At 30.1% G+C, this 20,767-nt stretch overlaps 1 protein-coding gene across 4 annotated transcripts in view; it reads left to right on the top strand.

Annotated features, from left to right (window-relative positions):
* The window catches only part of LOC129803504 (long-chain-fatty-acid--CoA ligase 4), a 53,304-nt gene that overhangs the window by 11,959 nt on the left and 20,578 nt on the right, over nt 1–20,767 (top strand). For 2 of the 4 annotated variants that reach the window (XM_055850111.1, XM_055850110.1), the window contains exons 2-3: nt 7,353–7,403; nt 14,704–14,839. In XM_055850111.1, coding sequence (XP_055706086.1) covers nt 7,381–7,403; nt 14,704–14,839 — 159 coding nt within the window. In that variant the 5' untranslated portion in view covers nt 7,353–7,380. Of the gene's footprint in view, nt 1–7,352; nt 7,404–14,329; nt 14,582–14,703; nt 14,840–20,767 lie in introns of those variants that run through there. The other 2 variants (XM_055850108.1, XM_055850112.1) reach the window with 2 other exon arrangements.

The following is a 20,767-nucleotide window of genomic DNA, read 5'->3' as shown; positions in this document are numbered from 1 at the left end:
TGTAATAATGAAGAAAAGGATGATTAAGTGAATCCGGCTTGTTCATAGGTTTATAAATGAGGAAAAAAAAGAAATTGATAAAATGGGTGGAAAAACGTAAAATTGTTCTTAGATATTGTATTTAATTAGCACGATGGTTGGTGACGTCATATGTTTTGTCTTCTCGAAATATTTGTGTATTTTTAAGCATAAAACGTCATGATTATCTGTAATCATGTTTAACATTTGCTTTAAAGAAAAAAAGAACACATCGTCAACCGTCTGTAATTATCTCTCAAGTGTCGTTCGTAATTAAAAGCCACACAAAGTTCAACCAATGGCTAATTCTTAACCTTTTTTTACTGCCACTTGCATATAAAAGTAGAATTTACTATATCATGAATAATAAATAATTCGCTCATTAATTTCCATTAAATTGTCTGCAAAGTGTTAATCAATTCGTAATATGAACTTTTCATTCAGTGTTTTTTTTTTCTAAGAGGCTAAGTTTGTATTTTTTCGCCTCGTGATTTTGTATCAAAGTCAATGTCGTGATTAGTATAATGATGAAAAAATAGATATAGTCGGTACACAAATGAAATGTTCAACTATGGAAGCTCACCTTGGAAAATTACATGCCGATTTTTCACTACACATTTACCTATTTTTTGTGTTGCCGGCAATTTTTTTTATTTGAGTTATATTGTTTACTAACTTTGCTTTAAATATGTAAAAAATCAGTTAATGTTCATATTTAAATTAAAACGTAGTTTTCTCGCACACATTTTTCACTAAACCTGAAGAGTTAGCAGTAATTTGAGGACGTAATGAGAGTTTCACAAAATGAAACCATAAAATATTATCATGTAATTTTCCACCTTTGTACCATGAAGCAAGTTTATTTCACATTTATTAATTTTCCGTGAAAATTTTGAGAATAGATTGTGTCGGTTGTGTTATATCTTTTCAACAATTTACATTCATTTCAACGTAGAAGCAGCATATTGCAAAAAATTTTGTACACATTTAATTATGGTTTTTAATATAAAAAATTAGGCATAAATTAGTTATTTTCTATACTTCAAAAAATCTACGGCAGTACCTACCTACAAAAAGCTAGTTAAATGATCGAAAAAAAGAATTGCAGTAGTGAAAGTTGAATTTATATTAATAGTTAATACTAAAAATTTGAAGCCAGAAATCCTGCAAAATAAAGCGAGTGTTTAACAGCTAACACTGCATTAAAGTATTGGATAATTAACTTGTTTTCTGGAAAATCTCATGCATATGATAATGTTTTATCGAGGTTCTTATGAAGGTTCTAGTACGATACCCCTCTCCATTTGACCGTATTCGTGTATTACTCCTCCTGTCCCGAAATAAGTCCGTACATTCTTTCATATAAAATGTACTAGCGAACGTACGACTTATTTTGGGACAGAGGGAGTATTTTATAATAAAAAAAGTTCAGGTTTTACATTTACGTCCGATAGGAAAATTATAGCAGGCTTCAGACTTAAGGCTTAGCCAAATAGATTTATTGATCTAATTCCTAATTAAGTCAAGGTTTTTCTTAAAATATTGACTGAGAAAGAAAAGACATAAATAGAAAGAAAAATTCACATGAAAAGAAATTGTCTTCTTGATATGTTTGTCAGAAGACGGATAGCTCTTCACTACACACCCTTTTACTCGAATCTTGCAGAAATACAAAGAAATTAAATACAAATTTCACTTCAAATTGAAAGTTCTTAAATCGTGCGTAATTCAACTATAAGAGAGAGATAGAGACATAAATAACTCACTTGACAAACGTCTGGTGGCGCTGCGGTTGTAAAAAATCTCTAAAATGCGACAAAATATTTTCTTCTCTACTTTATGCTTATTAGCAGGTCGTGCCCCTTCTTGTAATACGTTCTTTTTCATTTCTTATTAACCAAAATAGTGTTGTACAAAAGGATTTTCCTCAAACCTATCCTGAATTTTGAGACAGCTCGAAAGAATATGAGTCTTCCAGCTCAAAATTTCATCCCAAAGTTTTTACAATTAACCCAAATGGCTGTATTCAACTAAATTTTAAAAAGGATTTTCTTGTGAAAATGACTTAACTCTAAGTCTAAGGAATTAAACAAATTTTCACATTAAAAAACCTCTCATTTTCTCTATGTGTTTTTTCGCGGCAGTTCGAAGAATCTAAACAGGCACCACCAAATTCACTTCGGCTTTTATTTTAGCTCAAGCCTGCTTTAGAAATTCGAGGAACAAAAAAGGTGGCCGGAATTGCAAGCTGGCCGGAATTTGGCACACTTACCCTATTACTTTCAACTTTTACGAAGTTTAGTGTAGTAGATTTACTGAATTGATTTCAAACACCTTGAACACCAAAAAATACATATCTAGTGATCTAAAGCGAATTCGAACCCAAGACACTTGGTTTTTAGAGTTCTATATTAAATGCTTTTTTCAGTGTAAGACGTGTAAGATACGGGCGCATTTTTTAATTGCTTTTAGATTTACAATGTAAAGTAATTTATCCAGAGTTGTGAGAGTTCTTTCGTATATCTTCTTTCAACCTCCCATCTTGACTCTTTCACTCTACTTATGATCGTTTCTTTTTATTTTTCAATTACTTCATCCTGTGTTGTATGATTGGGTGTCACGTGATCGTCATTCACATTTTATTGTAGATGATTGTTTTAAGAGTAATTTGCAAGATTTCTCACTCAGTCTCACAATTGCCACCCGTGTATTGCGAGAACTTCACTTGAAGGATGAAATCAGTTGCTAAAAATCTGTCGGTGGTATCACATATCGCAGACTTAAAATACTTTTTTTTTGGAACTTGAAAGTGATAATCTCAAAAAAATATTTGATTCAATCCTATAACATTTTTGACGCGTCACCAATCATATGTTTACAAGTTCACAGTGTCACATTGTAAATTGCTATTTTATTGACACTGGAATATTATACATCATTATATATATTTTGTAACTTGACCCGCATTCTCTTACTCCTCTCATCTCACAGGGAGTTATAATAAAATTTTCCATCGAATTTGTGTCTAGGCAAGAGGGTGAAGACGAATCGTCAAACATAATGGATTGTGTGAAAGAGATTGGATGTGAAATTCATACAAGAATCTCAATGTGGTGGTGGTGGTGTATTAAATTCAATTGGATTACATCCTCTACCTCATTTTCTTCAATATCTCAATTGTGGTGTGTTTAAAGCTTTTTTTTATATAATGCTCATAAGAAACTAAAAATTATAATGATATGTATACGGTTTCTTTGACCAACTCTCAAAAAGTGCTAAATATTTTTTTTTCGTTCTTAAAATACCTATCATTGAGATGAAAAACAATTATCATAGTTTTATGAATTATGCCCTCTCATTTGCATAAATATGTTAAAATATTACTTTTTTTGAAATCGGGGAAATGTACTTTATATTGAGCTTTTCCGAATAGACAGAAAAGCTGGCACGCTTTTTTGCAATCTTTTAAAATACTTCGGAGACGTTTAAACAGCATATTTTTTATTATGGAAGTTATAGCACTACAATTTTCTCACAGATCAAATTTCCTCTACATCGAAGGGAAATATGCTTAATGCGTTTTTTTCTAATTGTGTTTGTACAATTTTGCCTCTTACTCTTTCAATGAGAAATCAGATATAATTGTCTCTTTCTCGCAAATGAAAATTGAAATTGAGTAAGAGGTAAAATTTCAATTGATTGCATTTCACTAAATCAAAAAGGTGTGCTAACGCCGTAAAAACTAACTTTCGGGAACTTTGCAAAAACTCTAGTATTTTGGCTCTGGTAAATGAAATAAATATCCATTATATGACCTTATTTATGGATGGGAGTTTCATTCCTCTACAACTTGGTCGCAGACCATTTTTCTCAATCTCAACTCGAAATACGCTTTTCAATAAATTTTTTAAAAGTGCTATTTTCCCAGAAAGATGTCTTTGATAGTTTATACGAAGCGGAAAAGGCGAACTGGAAAATCTTAAAATGGACAATACGTTCGTGTGCGGTGGATATAAATTAATCTAAATTCATTAATGTACAGTAGACTCTCGCTAATCCGTCGACAGTTTTTCCGGGTGACATAAAAAAATACGTGAGACAGTTGAATTTTAAAAATATTGTTAAAATGTTCCGGTTTTGGGGTTTTTTGTTAAAGCAAATGTGCTCTATCTACTAAAATTCTTTCTCACTGTAACTTTTTTGGACAATACACTGAGGGAAATCCGAAAAAGTTAAAATAACATTCTGGAAATGTTAATTTTACCCTGCATTATTGATCCAAAATCGGTGTAAATATTACCCTTTTTAGGTGTATTAGGGGTTAAAGTTACCCTTTTTCATGTTAATTTTACACTTAAAAAGGTGTAAAATTAACATTAAAAAATGTAGATATATTTTTACATTTAAAAGTGTTAAATTACTGAGAAAAAATGTTAATCGCACCCTCTTTTTTTTCTCAGTGTACGCATGTTTAGAGACAATGTCGATTCAGTCAGGTCAGGATTCACTCCACAAACTGTCAATGTAAACAAAAAAAAAATCGTATTTCAAACAATTTATGTGTATCAATTGCAAAATCCGTGTGACCTTTTGGTCCCGCTCTCACGGATAAGCGAAAGTCTACTGTATATATTTTAGAAATGAAGTTAATTAAAGTTGATATCTTCTATAATGTCTCTGGCACACCTTTTAGATCAGGAAAAATTTCGTGAAATCAAAATTCACACATCTTTCATTCTCACACGGTTTTATATGTCTATTTTACTCTTTCGCACTTGAAAGTGGATTGAACTCAATTGAATTTATTGTGACATTCAAGTGAAGAAGAAGAGTCCGAAAGAGTGGGAAGATAGAAACGAAACTTTTGAGAAAAAATAAAATGTAAATTTTTATTTCATGAAATTTTTCCGATCTAAAAGTGTGCCAGAGCTATAAGAAAATTATTTAAAAAGAAAACGGTTAAAAATTTAAATATTTCCACTTTATGAAAAAGATTAGCCTTTTCGAAAGAGAGGAACACCTATTGACACCCTACTATGTACATTTGGAATACGAAACTTGAACATTTATCCTTATCGAAAAACGTAGATTGGAAAAACGCCATACTACTTACATTTTATTAAATACATTAAATAATTTTCAACATTTTGATAAAAGTGTCAATAGGGGTTTCCTGTCGAAGAGGTGTTCATTCGACCCTAATTTCCTTTAACCCTTTAAGGACGATTGGAACACCGGTGTCCCATAAAGAAAATAATTTTTCCTGACTACCCAGTTATTTTTTTCTAATGTTTGTACATAATTGTAAAGTAGAAGGTTGAAGGAATCTAGAATATTTTTTGCAAGTCTCTAGCTATTTGCTCTGTAATAAATATTTAAGCTCAAAAATGGCGAATTTTTAAATTTTCAAATTGATTTTATTTATTTTTTATATTTCCAATTTTTTTTAAGCAAAACCCTTTTGGCAATAAAACTACAATACTCATACGTAATATTTTTCATTAAAGTGAAAAATATTATTCATTGGTTTTGTCAGAAAAATTACTTAAATTTTTGGGCTATTTTTGTCCCTATCGTTCATAGAAGAACAAAATACACCGAATCAGACTCTGTTGGACTTTCCAACAGAGACTTTCTTGTTGATTTTCAGTCCGTAAAAAGTGTCTCGTCGTTAAAGGGTTAAATGATTGTCTTACTCTATGGCTTCGGTACATCTTTTAGATCAGAAATATGTATTTCATAAAGTCAAAATTCACATTATTTTTTTTTAAGTTTTGCATACGTATATCATACTCTTTCGCTTTCTTCTTCTCTTGAACATCACATCAAATTAAATTAAATTTAGTTCAGTCCAATTTTGAATCCGAACGAATGGGATGTACTTATGCATATCTTTTCCGAATAAAAGGAACGCGAATTTTAATTTCATGAAATTTTCCCGATCATTATGGTGTACCATAGGCATTACAAATTTTTACCATTCGGTCAAAAATGTTCAAAAATTAAAATAATTCCATAACTTCTGCTAATATCATAGGGGGAAGTGGGGCACCTTTGAAATTGGGATTTTTCATCTATTTTTGAATAAAATTGAGCCATACCATAACATAATTTAGCTTCTCAATCTATTTGTGCACCTAAATTATAAGTCATTATAAATTATATTTGAGATTTATTTAATATAAAATTTAATTTATTTAATAAATTATAAATTATTAAGGCTCAATTTTATTTTAGAATAGGTGTAAATCCCAATTTCAAAGGTGACCCATTTCCCCCTACAGTTAATATTAATTTATAAGATGAATCTTTAAATTGTTTGACCTATTTATATTATAATATAATAAATAAATTGAAACATTTAAATGTATTAAAAGAAAGAACTTAATTGATAAATTGATCCAAAAAATAGTCTTTAATAGAAATCTTAGCATTGTCTTTCGCATGTTGTCTGTAAAAGAGGAAGTAAATATTATATAATACTGTGCTTTAAGCTCATTTCAATAAACGTCTTGGTATACTTGGCCTCTGACCAAAGAAATTCTTTTTACTTAATACGACATCAGAAGAAATTTACAGAAGTCCATTTTTCATGTGTGTACGAAAAATATAAATAAAAAGTAATCGTTATATTTCTTTTTTAACTTATATACTTTACAGCAGATGCTTTTTGTTGACGTAAGAAAGACTTTGACCTATTTCTTTTCACGATCACCGCACACAATTATTTATGTATGAGTGACAATTTAGAAGGAGCAAAATTCATTCCTTTTTGCCACAATAATATTACTCGTATGATTTAGCCTCAATTTTCTTCCACAAGACTTTTCAATCAATTTCTCTTGTAATTTATTCTCAAGGAGAATGAGGGAGAGTTTTATTTTGACGTGAATATGTGTGCGTGAGTGTTTGTGGAAAAAAAAAACTCCACTGATTTTGCATTTTATTTTTAGTTCAATGAACTTGAAAAATGTCAAAATGCGTGTGGCTCAAAATTCAAATTACTTATGTGAATTCTCTCACTGTTCACAAATGTATTTATCGATCAAATATGTAAACACCTCTCCAAAGAGATTTTGCTTATTTTCGTTTTGTGCTTAAAAAATATATATGTATATTATAATATGCAAATAAAATGATCATTTTGTCCTCCTGTCTCGGACTCTTGTTTGTGTCATTAAACTCTTTGACCAAAAAATGTCAAAGTCAACCTTTTTCCTGGTGCAAGTCCAAAATTAAGCTTATACTGTCAATAATTGTAAAAATTGTATATTATGTATTTTGTAAGTTTTTCTTGTCCATCCGCTAAATGTAGTTTCTCTTGTTGGTTTCAGGGCTAGAAACTCATTAAAAGTTCACAAAATGTTCATCGAAGAGGATGACAAGTAAGTATATCATATAAGATTATTATATCTATTTCATATCTTTACATGCCTCTTTGTTTTCACATCCACTTATTTAGTTTTCTAAATATTTATATGTTTTATATATGGCTTTGGATTTACCAGTTGGTTGGGTGTTAAACAGAGCAAAAAACATAAAATATTGTGTTATTCACAGCATCAATAAAAAAACTATGAGTTTATTTAAAAAATTTTAAATGAAATAGGGGAATGTGGGGCAAAATAGATATCTAATTCTATTAAATTCTAATTAAAGCATTCTTATAGATTTTTACCGCTCTCAAATTTTGCGAAAAACCCGAAAACCCATTTTTCTATAGGGTAAAATGTGGAAAGCGAGACAGTTTGAAAAGTGGAACCAAGCAGTGTGGAATGTGGGACACCTTCCTAGAAACTTGATGATAAATCAATTAAATATTTTAATTTTCGGTCAAAAGATTATTTCTCATAATTCTGTGAGTATTTGAGAAGTTAAAAAGGCAAAAGGAGTTACTTTATGGCACTGGCACACCTTTTCAATTGAGTAAAATTCAATCGATTGAAATTTCACCTCTTACTCTTTCAAACTAAAATAAGATATGTTTATCTCTTTCTGTCAAATGAAAATTGATATTCCAATTTCATTTTCAATTCCAATTTCAAATTTCATTTGAGGGAAAGGGATAAACATATCTTATTTTAGTTTGAAAGAGTGAGAGGTGAAATTTCAAACGATTGAATTTTACTCAATTGAAAAGGTGTGCCAGCCAGCGCCATTACAATCAAAAAGTGATTTGCAAAAAGAATTTGAAAAATGTTTTGCATGCATGACATTTATAACTTTGACAAGTAAGTTCTCATTTTCTCGGTCTCTTATGGAAGTGACTAAAACAACATCAAAGTTTTTTACTTCAATTTTCGGCAATATTTGTGAATTATTATTATGTCTGCAGTGAATATTGAAGGAAATTCATGCACTTAAAAGGTCAATAAAAAATAAATTTGAAATGTTAATTGTAAAAAGAGTGAAATGTGAATTAATTTCGTGTTGCATTCAAAACAAGTTTTATGAAATCTTAGACAAGTTAATTTTGTGAATAAATTTGGTGTGAATAAATTTGGTCAACCGGGAAGAAAAAGAACGTTAGTTACTCGGTGAAATAGTTGCAACAGCAGTTGCAACTGTTAGGAAGAAAATCTCCTGGAGAAAGGCTACCAAAGCTTTTCAGATTCCGGAGACCACTCAGTCTGACAAAACTGTTAAAGCAGGGTTAGTCAAATCTATAAAAGCACCTAAAAAAGTCAAAGAAGACACTCTGCAGTACTCCCAATGTAAATGGAAAAGGACCTGGGCGAATTGGGCATTGAAATGTGCTAAAAAGTTGCAGCATCTTATATAAAGGTATAATTGCTGGACAACGCGGAGTGTCTATATGTGACATTTGCAAAACCTCTTTTTGATGGGACGTCCAGGAAATTCTTGGTAATTAAGATTCTTTCAAGCGTCACTCGGAGACAAATGAGAGAAGAGGATAACCATTCAATGTACAAGTATTACGTAGACAAACCTCAACAATTGATTTTCTACATATTTAATTTAATAATTTAATCATTCATATCACTATGTCCATTTTTCCAAAATTTTTTGTCCCACTTTCCACAATTTTGTCCATCTTATCAAAATGTGTTGTTTTCTAATATGATTGAATTGTCCAATTAATTGGTCGAATTTCTTATTAAAAACTGTTAAAATTCTCTTAGAATTATTTCACAAGAAATCTCATGATGCGAGAAAGAAATGAAAAAATATATATTTATTCAGCTTAAAAATGCATCTGAAATTTAACTTTTTCTTAAGTGTCTCACTTTCCAAAGTTTTTCCTATCTCGAAAAAAATTAAATTTTCGTGCTGCTGATTTTGGCAAACTGTTTAAAAACAATTTTTATGTATCTTGCTTGCCTTGTACGTTCAGAAAAATTTCATGAAATCAAAATTCACATCTCTTTCTTTCTCAAAAGTTTTGGATATATCTATCCCACTTTTTCGCACTCTTCTTCTTCTTTTTGAACTTCAAAAAATACAATTTAGTTCAATATAGAAGATTTGAGAAAGTAAGATTGATTTCATGAAATTTTCCTGATCTAGATTTGGCGGAGCCATTACACAGAAAAAAACATTTCATAATTCATAAAATTGTTCGTAAATCTTAATGAATTCTCACTTTGGAGGGACTTAAAAAATACTGAAAAAATATATAACCCACTAAAAAGTTTGTAAAAGGTTGTAATGTTTTCACAAACATGTTCTTAACATGATCACTTGACGAGCATTTACTGTATTTTTATAAACATGTGTTCGTAAATGTTCATAAAGAAACAAAAAAAAAATATTCGTAAAATTTTGTCATTTTAAATAGAAACAACAGTTCGTTAATTAATGATACTACGAACAAAGTTTGTGAAAAAGTACAAACTTTTACTAACTTTTTAGTTATACGATTTACAAGTCTTTTGTAAGTTTCCACTGGGAATTCATAAACATTTACGAACAATTTTACGGAATATTTTTTCTGTGTAGAAACAATCGCTAATGCATAATTTGTGCAATTTAAAATTTTCACCTTGCCAAAGTTTTGCCCCCCGTTCCCCTATTTAAAAACAAATTATAAAAAGAAAGATTTTAGCAATAGATGTCGCAAAACTACCCTACATTCTTTTAAATTAAGAGACTCTCAGAGATTTTCTATCAGTGATATTACCGATGAAGAGGGCTTATCGATAAAATGTAACATGATAATAGATAAGACATTGACGGGGAATTCTTTTCTTAGGCATCCCATTGATAAGAGTGGTTTAGGAGTGCGTCGATGATCAAAGTTTAAGTTAAATTTAAAACATATTTTATTGACTTTGATCTTTGCTATCTCTCCCCCTTAAGTTGTATCAACAAATTGATCAATGTTCTTTCTAGACAATTGCATAACAATTTATTTATATATAAAGTCAAAGTGTTAAGAGGAGACGCAGTGGAATTTGCCATTTTATCAGTTAAGGAAATAAATCATCTTGCGTGTGGATTTAGCAAAACAATTTCACATCAAATATAGTGGGAAAATAAGACGCGAAAATTGTAAATCACGCGTTGAAACAGGAGACCTCTTATCAGTAAATGTAATTTTATGTTTCTTTTGACATTAATTCACAGGAAAATTTTAAATTCAACACAGAGAGATGTTTTTATCTCCAAATGATAATGCAACATGTTTTTGTAAGCCGGTAAAAAAAAAAAAACGTTGTAGATTGTATCAGTTAAGAGTGCAAAGAAATTACTCGTAATAAAAAAAAACCACTGGTTCTTACGTAAGGTCAGTGGTTTGGCAAAAAAAAAAGAAACGGCAGAAGATGAAAGATCAATTTCGCCGACAATTTTAACTTATAATCCCTGAGAATTTTCACACAATTTTTGTGTGTAACTGAGTGACAGAAAAAGAAGAAGGTCGAAGAATAATTTCTAACACACATTGATCTTGAGGCAATTAATCAAGTATTTTCCTCATCATAAACATCACTTTCTTTTAAACAGGTTCCCGCTCATGCAGCATAATGTTGAGATATTATAACATGAAAGTGAAGCCTAATTGTGCCATATTGTAAATATAAGGAGGGTTATCATAGATTTTACTTTTATTATCCTTTATTAAACTTAAAAAGAAAGTGGTTTTCTTTCTAAAGAGAACGTTTAGAACAATTAAAACTTTTTATTAATTTATGAATCAGACATTAATGAATGCTTGTTACAACATTGATGAAAAATTTGCCAAATGGAGTTCCAATTTTCAGAATAGAGATGACCATTAGTAAACAAGGAATAAAGTTGAAAAATTCATTGAAAAAACGTCATTTCTTCTCGATTGCATTAAAAATAGAATTGACAGATTTATAGGAAAGCTTTTAATTAAAAAAAATATTTGTGATGGTTATGTTTTGTTATGTTTTATGAGTTTAAGAGGTTCCAGTTATTTGATAGTTTACGACTTTGACTTTAGGCATTAATTACAACTTCTAATATTGAGAAATTGTCTTGTTTAAAGGGTTAGGCGTATGAAGGCCTTGATGGAATTTGTTAATTGAAAATTTGTTTAAAATAACCTAAGTTATCTACACTGAGAGAAATCCAAAAAAGTTAAAATAACATTCCGGAAATGTTAATTTTACCCTGCAGTATTGATCCGAAATCGGTGTAAATATTATGCTTTTTAGGTGTATTATGTGTTAAAGTTACCCTTTTTCATGTTAATTTTACCCTTAAAAAGGTGTAAAATTAACATTAAAAAATGTTGATATATTTTTACACTTAAAAAGTGTTACAGTTATGAGGAAAAAAAGTTAATCGCACCCCCGTTTTTTCTCAGCGTACAATGAAGTTCAGTTTCAAAAAGTATAATTCTTTTTTACTTTTTTTAATATTATGCAGTTTTTGATTTAAAAAAAAATCTTGGGAACAATCTTATCGCAGACACGCTTTAAAAGAAAGTTGCTGGAGACGTTTTCGAGAAAAACTCAAAAACGTGGCTTTGAAAGGTTACCGAAGACTGGAAGTCGATAACTATTATCGATTTATTGCCGGAACATTACCGATTAATTTCCGATTGAACCCGGTGCAGTCGGGTTAGAACGATTAGAAAGAATTTAAAGAACTTTTCAAAAAATCGAAATTTAAGCAAATCGGTTAAGAAATTGGCCTTCCAATGTGGTTTAACTTTAACCTATCGGTCATAGGAGTCTATGGACAAAGTATTCGCATACACTACCTCCAAAACACATCCGAAAATAAAAGAAATCGCTATATACGTTTTCCAAAAAACACCCAAAGATATGATTTTGGAAAGGCAAAAGTCGAAAAACCTTGGGAAAAGCGTTTCTAAATAATATTTTACGGGTAGGGGGGGGGGGGGTCAACGAAAGCTGGAATTTGATATCTCTTATCGTTTAAGTTTAAGACCGGTAACAACTTAAAAAAAAGCTGATCCTATTTATTAAACATGAAAACCACCATGTAAATCATGACTTCGGGGTTTTCGTAATGTTTTTCCAATTAATTTCGAACGGGTTTGAAATTTTACCCGATTTAGAAATCACTTAAAAGATTGCTCAGAATATTGAAGGAAGGCAAAAGTAATTGTTTTTAATCAGATTAAATAAGGGAGGACTTATCAAGGATTCCAAGACTCGTTCAAGGCTCCATTAAAAAAAAATATTAAGAATTATTTAAGAGTAATAGGGGAGACTGTCGCGAAATTTGTCAAAACGAAAATTTCAATATTCACTATTTTCTAAAATAAAAGAGACTGAGGCTTGAAATTTTTATTATAAATAGATAGCCTTCATGAACCTTCTTAAACTTACAAAGTTTCAAGGGATTCGAGGAAGGATTATGTAAAATAACAAATAATGAAATTTTGAGCCCTATATTTGGAATATTTAGCTTACAGAAAATACCACTACTGATTAGCTCAATTTAAGCACATTTCTCGTTAACATAGAGAAAAATTATCTTCGACAAAGTTGTAGAGGAGTAAATTTCTTATAAAATATGTCTATTTGATATTTTTAACGTTTGCGAGAGTAAATTTCCACAAAGTCGACTTTTAGAAAATGATTCGAAAATCACATTTCTTTCGAGATAGAGGAAAATAATCTTCTGCAATGTTGTAGAGCAGTAAATTTCCTATAAGAATATGCTCATTATAAAACGTTTATATTTTCTCAGAGTTCGTGAAAGAATTAAATATGCATTTTGACAAGTTTTGCCCCAGTCTCCCCTACTATCAATATTCTGGAATCGTTGGCAGAGCTTTTTTTTTGTGTACAATCCTTACTCCTTTTCTCCTTGAAATATTGTTCTTAGAATACCTCGAAAACGGCTTTAAAGACTTGTTTTTCATTTTCGAAATACTTAATCGAAAGTAATGTAATTTTGTTTAATTGTAAAAGAAGGTATTCTTTGTCTTTGCATACAAAATACATACTTAGTAGCGCGTATTACACATTGTTTGAATTATTCTAACGTGCTATAGAAGTTTGCAGTTCTTATGTATTACCTTTGCATAATTTCCAGAAATTTAGATACTTCACGAACAAAGTTCCTTCAATTTAGTCAACAAAATCAAGAGTTAGGAAACTCATCTAACGCTTCAAGAAATATTCTTGACTATAAGTTCTCGATTATTTAATTAACAAAATAGTTTTAAAGTCATTTAGATTAGTTCACTAAAACTTAAGATTTTCACTTGTAGTTTATTTGAAATAATATAGATTCAACTATTGTTCTTGGCAAATAATATCTGCTCATTGGAACAATATTCTTAGTATTTATTGAAAATATTGTTATCCTCTTTATCAAAGTTCATCGTGAAATGTATGCGTGTCAATTTATGTAAATGATTCATTTTGAATTGAAAATGATACAATTAATATGATTGAAATTCCAAAGTTTAAACTGCAAATTAATGTTGAATCACATTTTAATGAGTAAATTGGCAATTATTGCATTTCTAAATTTCTCCAGAAAATATGTCAATCAGTGATTCAGAGTTGCGTATATCAATTTATAAATTAATCCTATGTTTTGTGGAAAATGATATAGAGGTGACAGTTTAAAGTGTACAGTACACTGATATAATTGAAACAATTTATTCTTTGAGTGGTTGTCCTATGCAATGGACTCTAGTGTTAAATTAAATCCTATCGATTGGACATGAGGAGCATAGTGCAATGAATTTTGAGACTTCTATTATCGCTTAGAGTTTTTTTTTATCCACACTGATTGTGAAGCACATAATTTCCTTTTTGCTCCGATAAGATTGTGAAATCGTCAATGAGGTGAAAGATTAGACGATATCAGTTGGCCAGTTGTCTGCAAACATTCCTCAAGAGTCAGTGAAAAGCGTGTCTCACGATCATTCTGTTCTGTGAGTTCACTGGATACAGTTTGATACTAGTGGAATAAATTTGTAATTTTCTCGTGGAAAATTCATTGCTATTTCTCAACTATTTCCTGAGTTTCTAAAGCGGCTTTTTGCTGGATTTTTTTTCTTTCTATCCCTTCCGATTGACTTGAGTAACTGGTTCAGATAGAAACGTATTGAAGAAAAAATGTTGGAATTACTGAATTTTCTCTTGTATGTGTTTTTTTTTTAAATATTTATTTATTCATATTTTTTTTTATTTTCTTCACATCACTCACTATTAATTTTTATACTTTATGTAAAGTATAATATTGTGAATTTATTTTTCTTTTCAGAATGGAGAGTTTTTGGGTGCAAACGGCAATCGGGGCCATCAAGTGTCTCGCATTTGTCTGTGATGTTCTCACATTTCCAATATACTTAGTACTTCAGAGACCGTGGAAGCGTCGAATGCTCTCTCGTCGAATTAAGGTGAGCAAATTATATTTGGTATTCAATCAGAGTATTTATGTGCATTGATTTAGGTTGATTGATTTGCGAAAAAGCTTTCCAAGAAAAAAAAACTCCCTGGTTACGCAATGAAAAGCCTCATAATCAGTATCTTATCATTTGAATTTTTGTTTAGTCTCTGTAGGATTAAAAAGACATCAGCTTTTGGACTTGAAGTTACCGGTTTTTTCCCTTCTATCTCTCTAAATGTCTATACTGTCTGAATAGTTTCATTAATTTTATCGTAAAATCGTATAGTAAAGCGTGTATTTAAACTAATCAGAGAGATTAATTTGTTCATGCGAAATACTTGATTTTGAGGTAGAAGTTTAGCATGAAGAATTTTTACTTCTTTCCTTTTAATGACTTCTTTTTAGGACTTAAATGACGACATATGATAAAGAAAACTTTGACAGGTAGTATCAGATGAGCTGCAGTGGCTCAGTAGATTAAAGGATATAACAGGAATGTTACAGGTTCTAATTTAACTTCACTTCTTATTATAACTTAATAATGCATGCTGCAGACGTCCAAATAATTACATCTTTTTGATGATATTAAACATATAATGATTTTTTAAATTAAGAATATTCCGTTAATGTTAATGTATTTACGTAATATCAGTTAGTATCGACGCACCTTTGTATAGTCGTTTAGAACAAATTCAGATAGGACAGGACAGGTGTTGATCCTACCGACCTATGAGAACTCAGAAAAAATGAGTAAACCTTATTTGAAGTGATGTAAAATTAACCCTTTTCAGAATAACTCTTACGGCGTTATCACACTTGCATATTAAAATTTTAATGTGATTTACATTAATTGTCGCTTGTGAGCGTCCAAATAATGTTATTTGTGTCTTTGAGTCACTTAATATTTGGGATTTTTCTATTTATTGATAAAGAAGTGGACTTGGCCTGCAAAAATAAGTTTAAATGTACCTAAAGCATAAATATTTTTCACATTAAAAAATTAAAGAGAAAATCGCATTAATTTCTCGCATTAATGCTATAAATCAATTTATATCAAATTTTGCGGGCCAAGTCTACCTTTTTATCAACAAATAGATCAAATTTTGAATATAAAATGATTCAAACACACAAATTACACATTTGGACTCTCACCAGTGACAATTAATGTGAATCATATTAAAATTTTAATGTGTAAGTGTGATAACACAGTTACTTACTAAAATAAATTTATTTGAAAGAAAATTATTTGAAAGATATGTCATTCTACTTTGTAAATTTTAATTTGGAAAATTGAAAGAAAAATTAAAATGTGAATTTTAGGAGCGAAAAGTTACAATTTTTTTATATCTTTGCAATTTGCGCCTTAACTAAAGAGATAATGAAGAACGGATGGTATTTTTGAGTTCGTTGAACCATAATTAGTCTAGAAAAAAATTATGGTACTACTTTTTTTGCATATTAAAGAAACAGACGTTAGAGGGTTAAATATCCTATAAACGATATAGGGTAAGTGTGCCAAATTCCGGCCAGCTTGCAATTTCGACCACCTTTTTTGTTCCTCGAATTTCCATGAATTTTTAATTTTTACATACTCTAGAGATTATACAATGCAAAAGCATAACAAAAAATGTAGCTTCGACAAACGAGATGACGTGAAAAAGATATTGGAAGAATTCCTGAAGGGCAAGGAACTATGAGAATGAAGGTGGGCGAAATAGGGCACCAAAGCTATGTCTACATTTTTATTCATTTTAAAATTTATTAAGAATGATTTTAGAGTAAATAAAAACGATAAACTGTCTATAAGGTTCTAAGCAACACTCCTTAAGTAGAAGGAATAAGAAAAATCAATTTCTATTAAAGATATTACATTTTAAACTTGAGACTTTGGCGCTTGCATGCAACTATGCCGAAATTTGGCACATTTACCCTACCGAGCATGTAAAATGTTCAAAATCTCAGCTTGAAATCGCTCTCCTGTAAAGTTGGCTATTCGGAACTTATTCGTTTTATAGTCTGAGCCCTCGAATTATACTTTATTCTAATTAAAGTGAATATTATATTCTATAAATTAGGTTTGACAGTAGACACTAACAGTGAACAATTGTTGTATATCTAACAAAGTTGTTCCTACTTTTTCATCAAAAATAAGTAAAAACACTTAGTTAAAGTTGTATGCACCGTATGCACCACTCTGTTTAAGCATAAGAGATATAGGAATTGTACAAAACATGATTACAGATATGTTTTGAATGACTTTAATTGAAACTAGTTTTTCCAGAAGAAATCCATGCTTTTTTTGTCGGAAAGTTGGAGTTTCACCTGTTGTAAAATCATATCTGAAGAAATCCATTCAGTATCTATCCAAAAGATATGATGAATCTCTTTTTTGTCAAGCAACAAAGAAACGCAAGATACCACAGTTAAAAAATTATGTAAGACACTGAGAAAAGTGTATTGGAGATGGAAAAATAATGCTTGACACTCCTCAGTTATCTCATTTGAATGTATTAAAAATATATATATGCGAAAAGAGCGCATTTGATAAGAAAAGCGGCATTCATTGACGACCTAAATCTTTTTCAATCTCTTTTCTGCAGTGTAATTTTGTGAAAATTTTGATATTTCATGGTGAAGAGAGAGAGAAAGAGTAAGAGATTTCATGAGGTTTAAGAGATTCAGAATTACACGTGATTCCTATCGTTGTGACTTTCCATTGCACAAATCACACTTTATTTCAGTGTTTTAATTAACATAGGATTATTATACTTTAGTGCAGTGTCATTGACTACGTTTATACACTTGATAATCTCGAACAATAGATGTTACTTGAATAATTTTAATCTGCTTTATAAAATGATTATGAAAGATTTGTTTTATCAACAAAGTTTCATATTTAATTTATTTCCAAAATTTATATTTTATTTTATTATTATAGTTTTAAATTTGGATATCTTACTCTATAATTCTTATTAGGTGTCATTAAAAAGTAATGGGTCATATTTTCATTTGAATATGAATAATGTAATTCAAACCCATTTAGTTAAGCCAAGGAATTTATCTTTTTGTTTCTCGAACTTAAAACGAAAGCAATAAAAATAGTTAGGTTGAATGGAACACCTTTTGACACTTTAAGAATTAATGTCATGACCTATTCACGCGTTTCTAATAAGAATTAGGATATGAAATTTGAACATTTATCTTTATAGGAAAGGATAAGATAGATAAAAGACGAAAAAACGCTATCCCACTTGCATTTTATTAATTACGTTAAATTTTCAATATTTTGACAAAAAGACTCGTATCTATAGACGTTCCCTGTCGAAGAGATGTTCCTTTGATCCTATCGATTTATCTAAAACTATAGAATAGATCTTTATCTATCTAATTCTTCATTTAGCCATAATATAATTTAAAATTATAAAAAAAAATAAAATGTTTCAAAAATGAGAAGTGTTTCTCGACTCGACCACCCATTTTCTCTTAAAATTAAATAAACCACAAAACCATAAAATAATTAATTTAACATAGGCCTTTTGTACACTTCACGGATAACACTTAAAATTAAAAATTCATTAAAATAAAATAGGAAAACACACTTTTAGGAATTGTTGCAAAATAGAACAATATTTCAGTGAAAAAATCTTCACTTACTATGATTCGTCGATCGGTCGAATTGTGGAACATCATATTTGACATACACCTTCAATTTTAAGACTCAAAATTAATATTTAACTTAATCATTGAACTAAAATTGATGCACAGTAACATGGATAAAGTCTTTGACTTCCGATTAGACTAAAAATATAAATTTTCTACTAATCTTTAAGGGTAATAATTCAAATAATTCTTTAAGAAAAAAGTCAAAAATATCAAGAAGCATGCCATAATTTACTGGAAAATTGCGAATTTTTATTTAAGAAATTATGAGCACAGTTAGATATATTTTTTTAATTTTACACTGACAGTTTTCTTTAGACCTTTACGGCTTCTATTTAGTAGAAAAAAAATATGTCTATATTTGATATTATTGAAGATATTTTGACAGTTCCTCCTAGACATACATAGGGGAAAATACTCTCCTTTCGAACGTTCATGCCTTCGAATAAATATATTTTTTCTGATTTTTCCTAAGAGACCTAAACACAATTTTCATGTGATTATCAATAAGTAATGATAAGATAACTAATATTTAATTGAAATATTTAAATATCTTAGGAAAAATAAAAGAAAATTAACATTATTCGAAGGCATGAACGTTCAAAGGGAGAGTACTTTCCCCTAATGGTTTTATTTCATCAAAAAATAATAAGGAGAAATTTTTCTCCTGAACATTTTTCTGAGCACTTTACTGTTCTCTAGTGCTACTGCATTATCGACAAAAAAAGTAACAAAAAATATTTGTGCAAAAAATCTTAGGGTCGAGGAAATACCTATTGGTACTCTAAGAAATCGTTTCGCGACCGATTGGCACCTTAGTTTTTACCATTTGGGATACGTAATTTCCATATCTGTCCTTATAGAAAAGAAAAGATTAATGAAAAAACGCTAATCACCTGCATTTTAATAGATATACAAAAATTAAATTTCAATATTCTGACTAAATTGCCAATAGGTATTCCCAGCCAAACAGGTGTTCATTAGACCCTACTTCCAATTTCATGAAAAATACTGATTTAAAGTTATCTGACTAAAATAAATTTATTTGAAAGAAAATAATTTGAAAGATATGTCATTCTACGAACGTTCAAAGGGAGAGTACTTTCCCCTAATGGTTTTATTTCATCAAAAAATAATAATGAGAAATTTTTCTCCTGAACATTTTTCTGAGCACTTTACTGTTCTCTAGTGCTACTGCATTATCGACTTTTCATCGTGTTGGTTCTTGTCTCGGCTGTTTCCCCAGTTCTCGCCGTGTTCCAAAACCACAAAACAGTCGTGAGAGGAACCAACAGAAGAAAAGTTGATTGTATAGAAGCACTTCTGAACAATTAAGTGCTAAAAAATATGTCAATTTTTCATTTCGAATATTTTTATTATGAAAACTTTTGATAGTGTATAGCAATCATTAATGGGATTCACGACAAACTACAATAATAATTAATTTGACATTAAACGTCAATTTTGAATTGAATTATTTTTAATTTCAAATCTGGGCGTGAGGACCTAATACTCCCTCCGTTCCGAAATAGGTCGTACGATTGAGATGGGTTTTCAGTGTCTGAAAGGAACGGAGACTGGGGCAAAAAGTCACAAAACGGATATTTAATTTTTTTACAAGCTACTCGATCACTTCAAAAATTTCTAATTAGCGCAGTTTTATAGGAAATTTACCCCTCTACAACTTTGTGAAAGTAATATTCCTCTATTTTGTAAGTAAATACGTTTATCGAGCCGATTTCTAAAAGGTAATTTTGTGACTATTCTTAAAAATGCTGGGGCAAATTAGTACCAGACATGGGGTATTATCATATTTTGATTCGCTTTATTACGGACTTCCGTAAATTTGAAAAAATACCGAGAGGACATATTTTCATAGAAAATTTATTCATCTACACCTTTGTAAAACACCGTTTTCTCTCCGAGAAAAGTGACAAAACGAGGAAAGTGCTTTTTTTCGAGGAAAGTGCTATTTTAGAAAAAAAACACACACACAAAAGACTGCAAGTCTTTTGACCAATGCAAACAACAAACGGCGAGACATGATAATGACGTTTCTTTTCGCCGTGAGACATCAGAAATTGCTCCGCTTTTTGTTACTTTTTGCTCCATAGCTTTTGTTACTTTTTACCCCAAGTGGCCATTTTTAATAAAAGGATTTCTGGAGAAAAGAACCTTTGTGAAATTCTAAAATAGATAGCGGATTCGTATTCAAAAAATCCAAATTATTTAGAAAATATTCACCAGTGCATAAATTTTGGAAAATAAATAGGTAATA

Source organism: Phlebotomus papatasi, chromosome 2 (assembly GCF_024763615.1).
Source record: "Phlebotomus papatasi isolate M1 chromosome 2, Ppap_2.1, whole genome shotgun sequence".
Classification (NCBI taxonomy): Eukaryota; Metazoa; Arthropoda; class Insecta; order Diptera; family Psychodidae; genus Phlebotomus; species Phlebotomus papatasi.
Note: the sequence above shows the minus strand (reverse complement) of the source record. Positions and strands in the feature narration are given on the sequence as shown.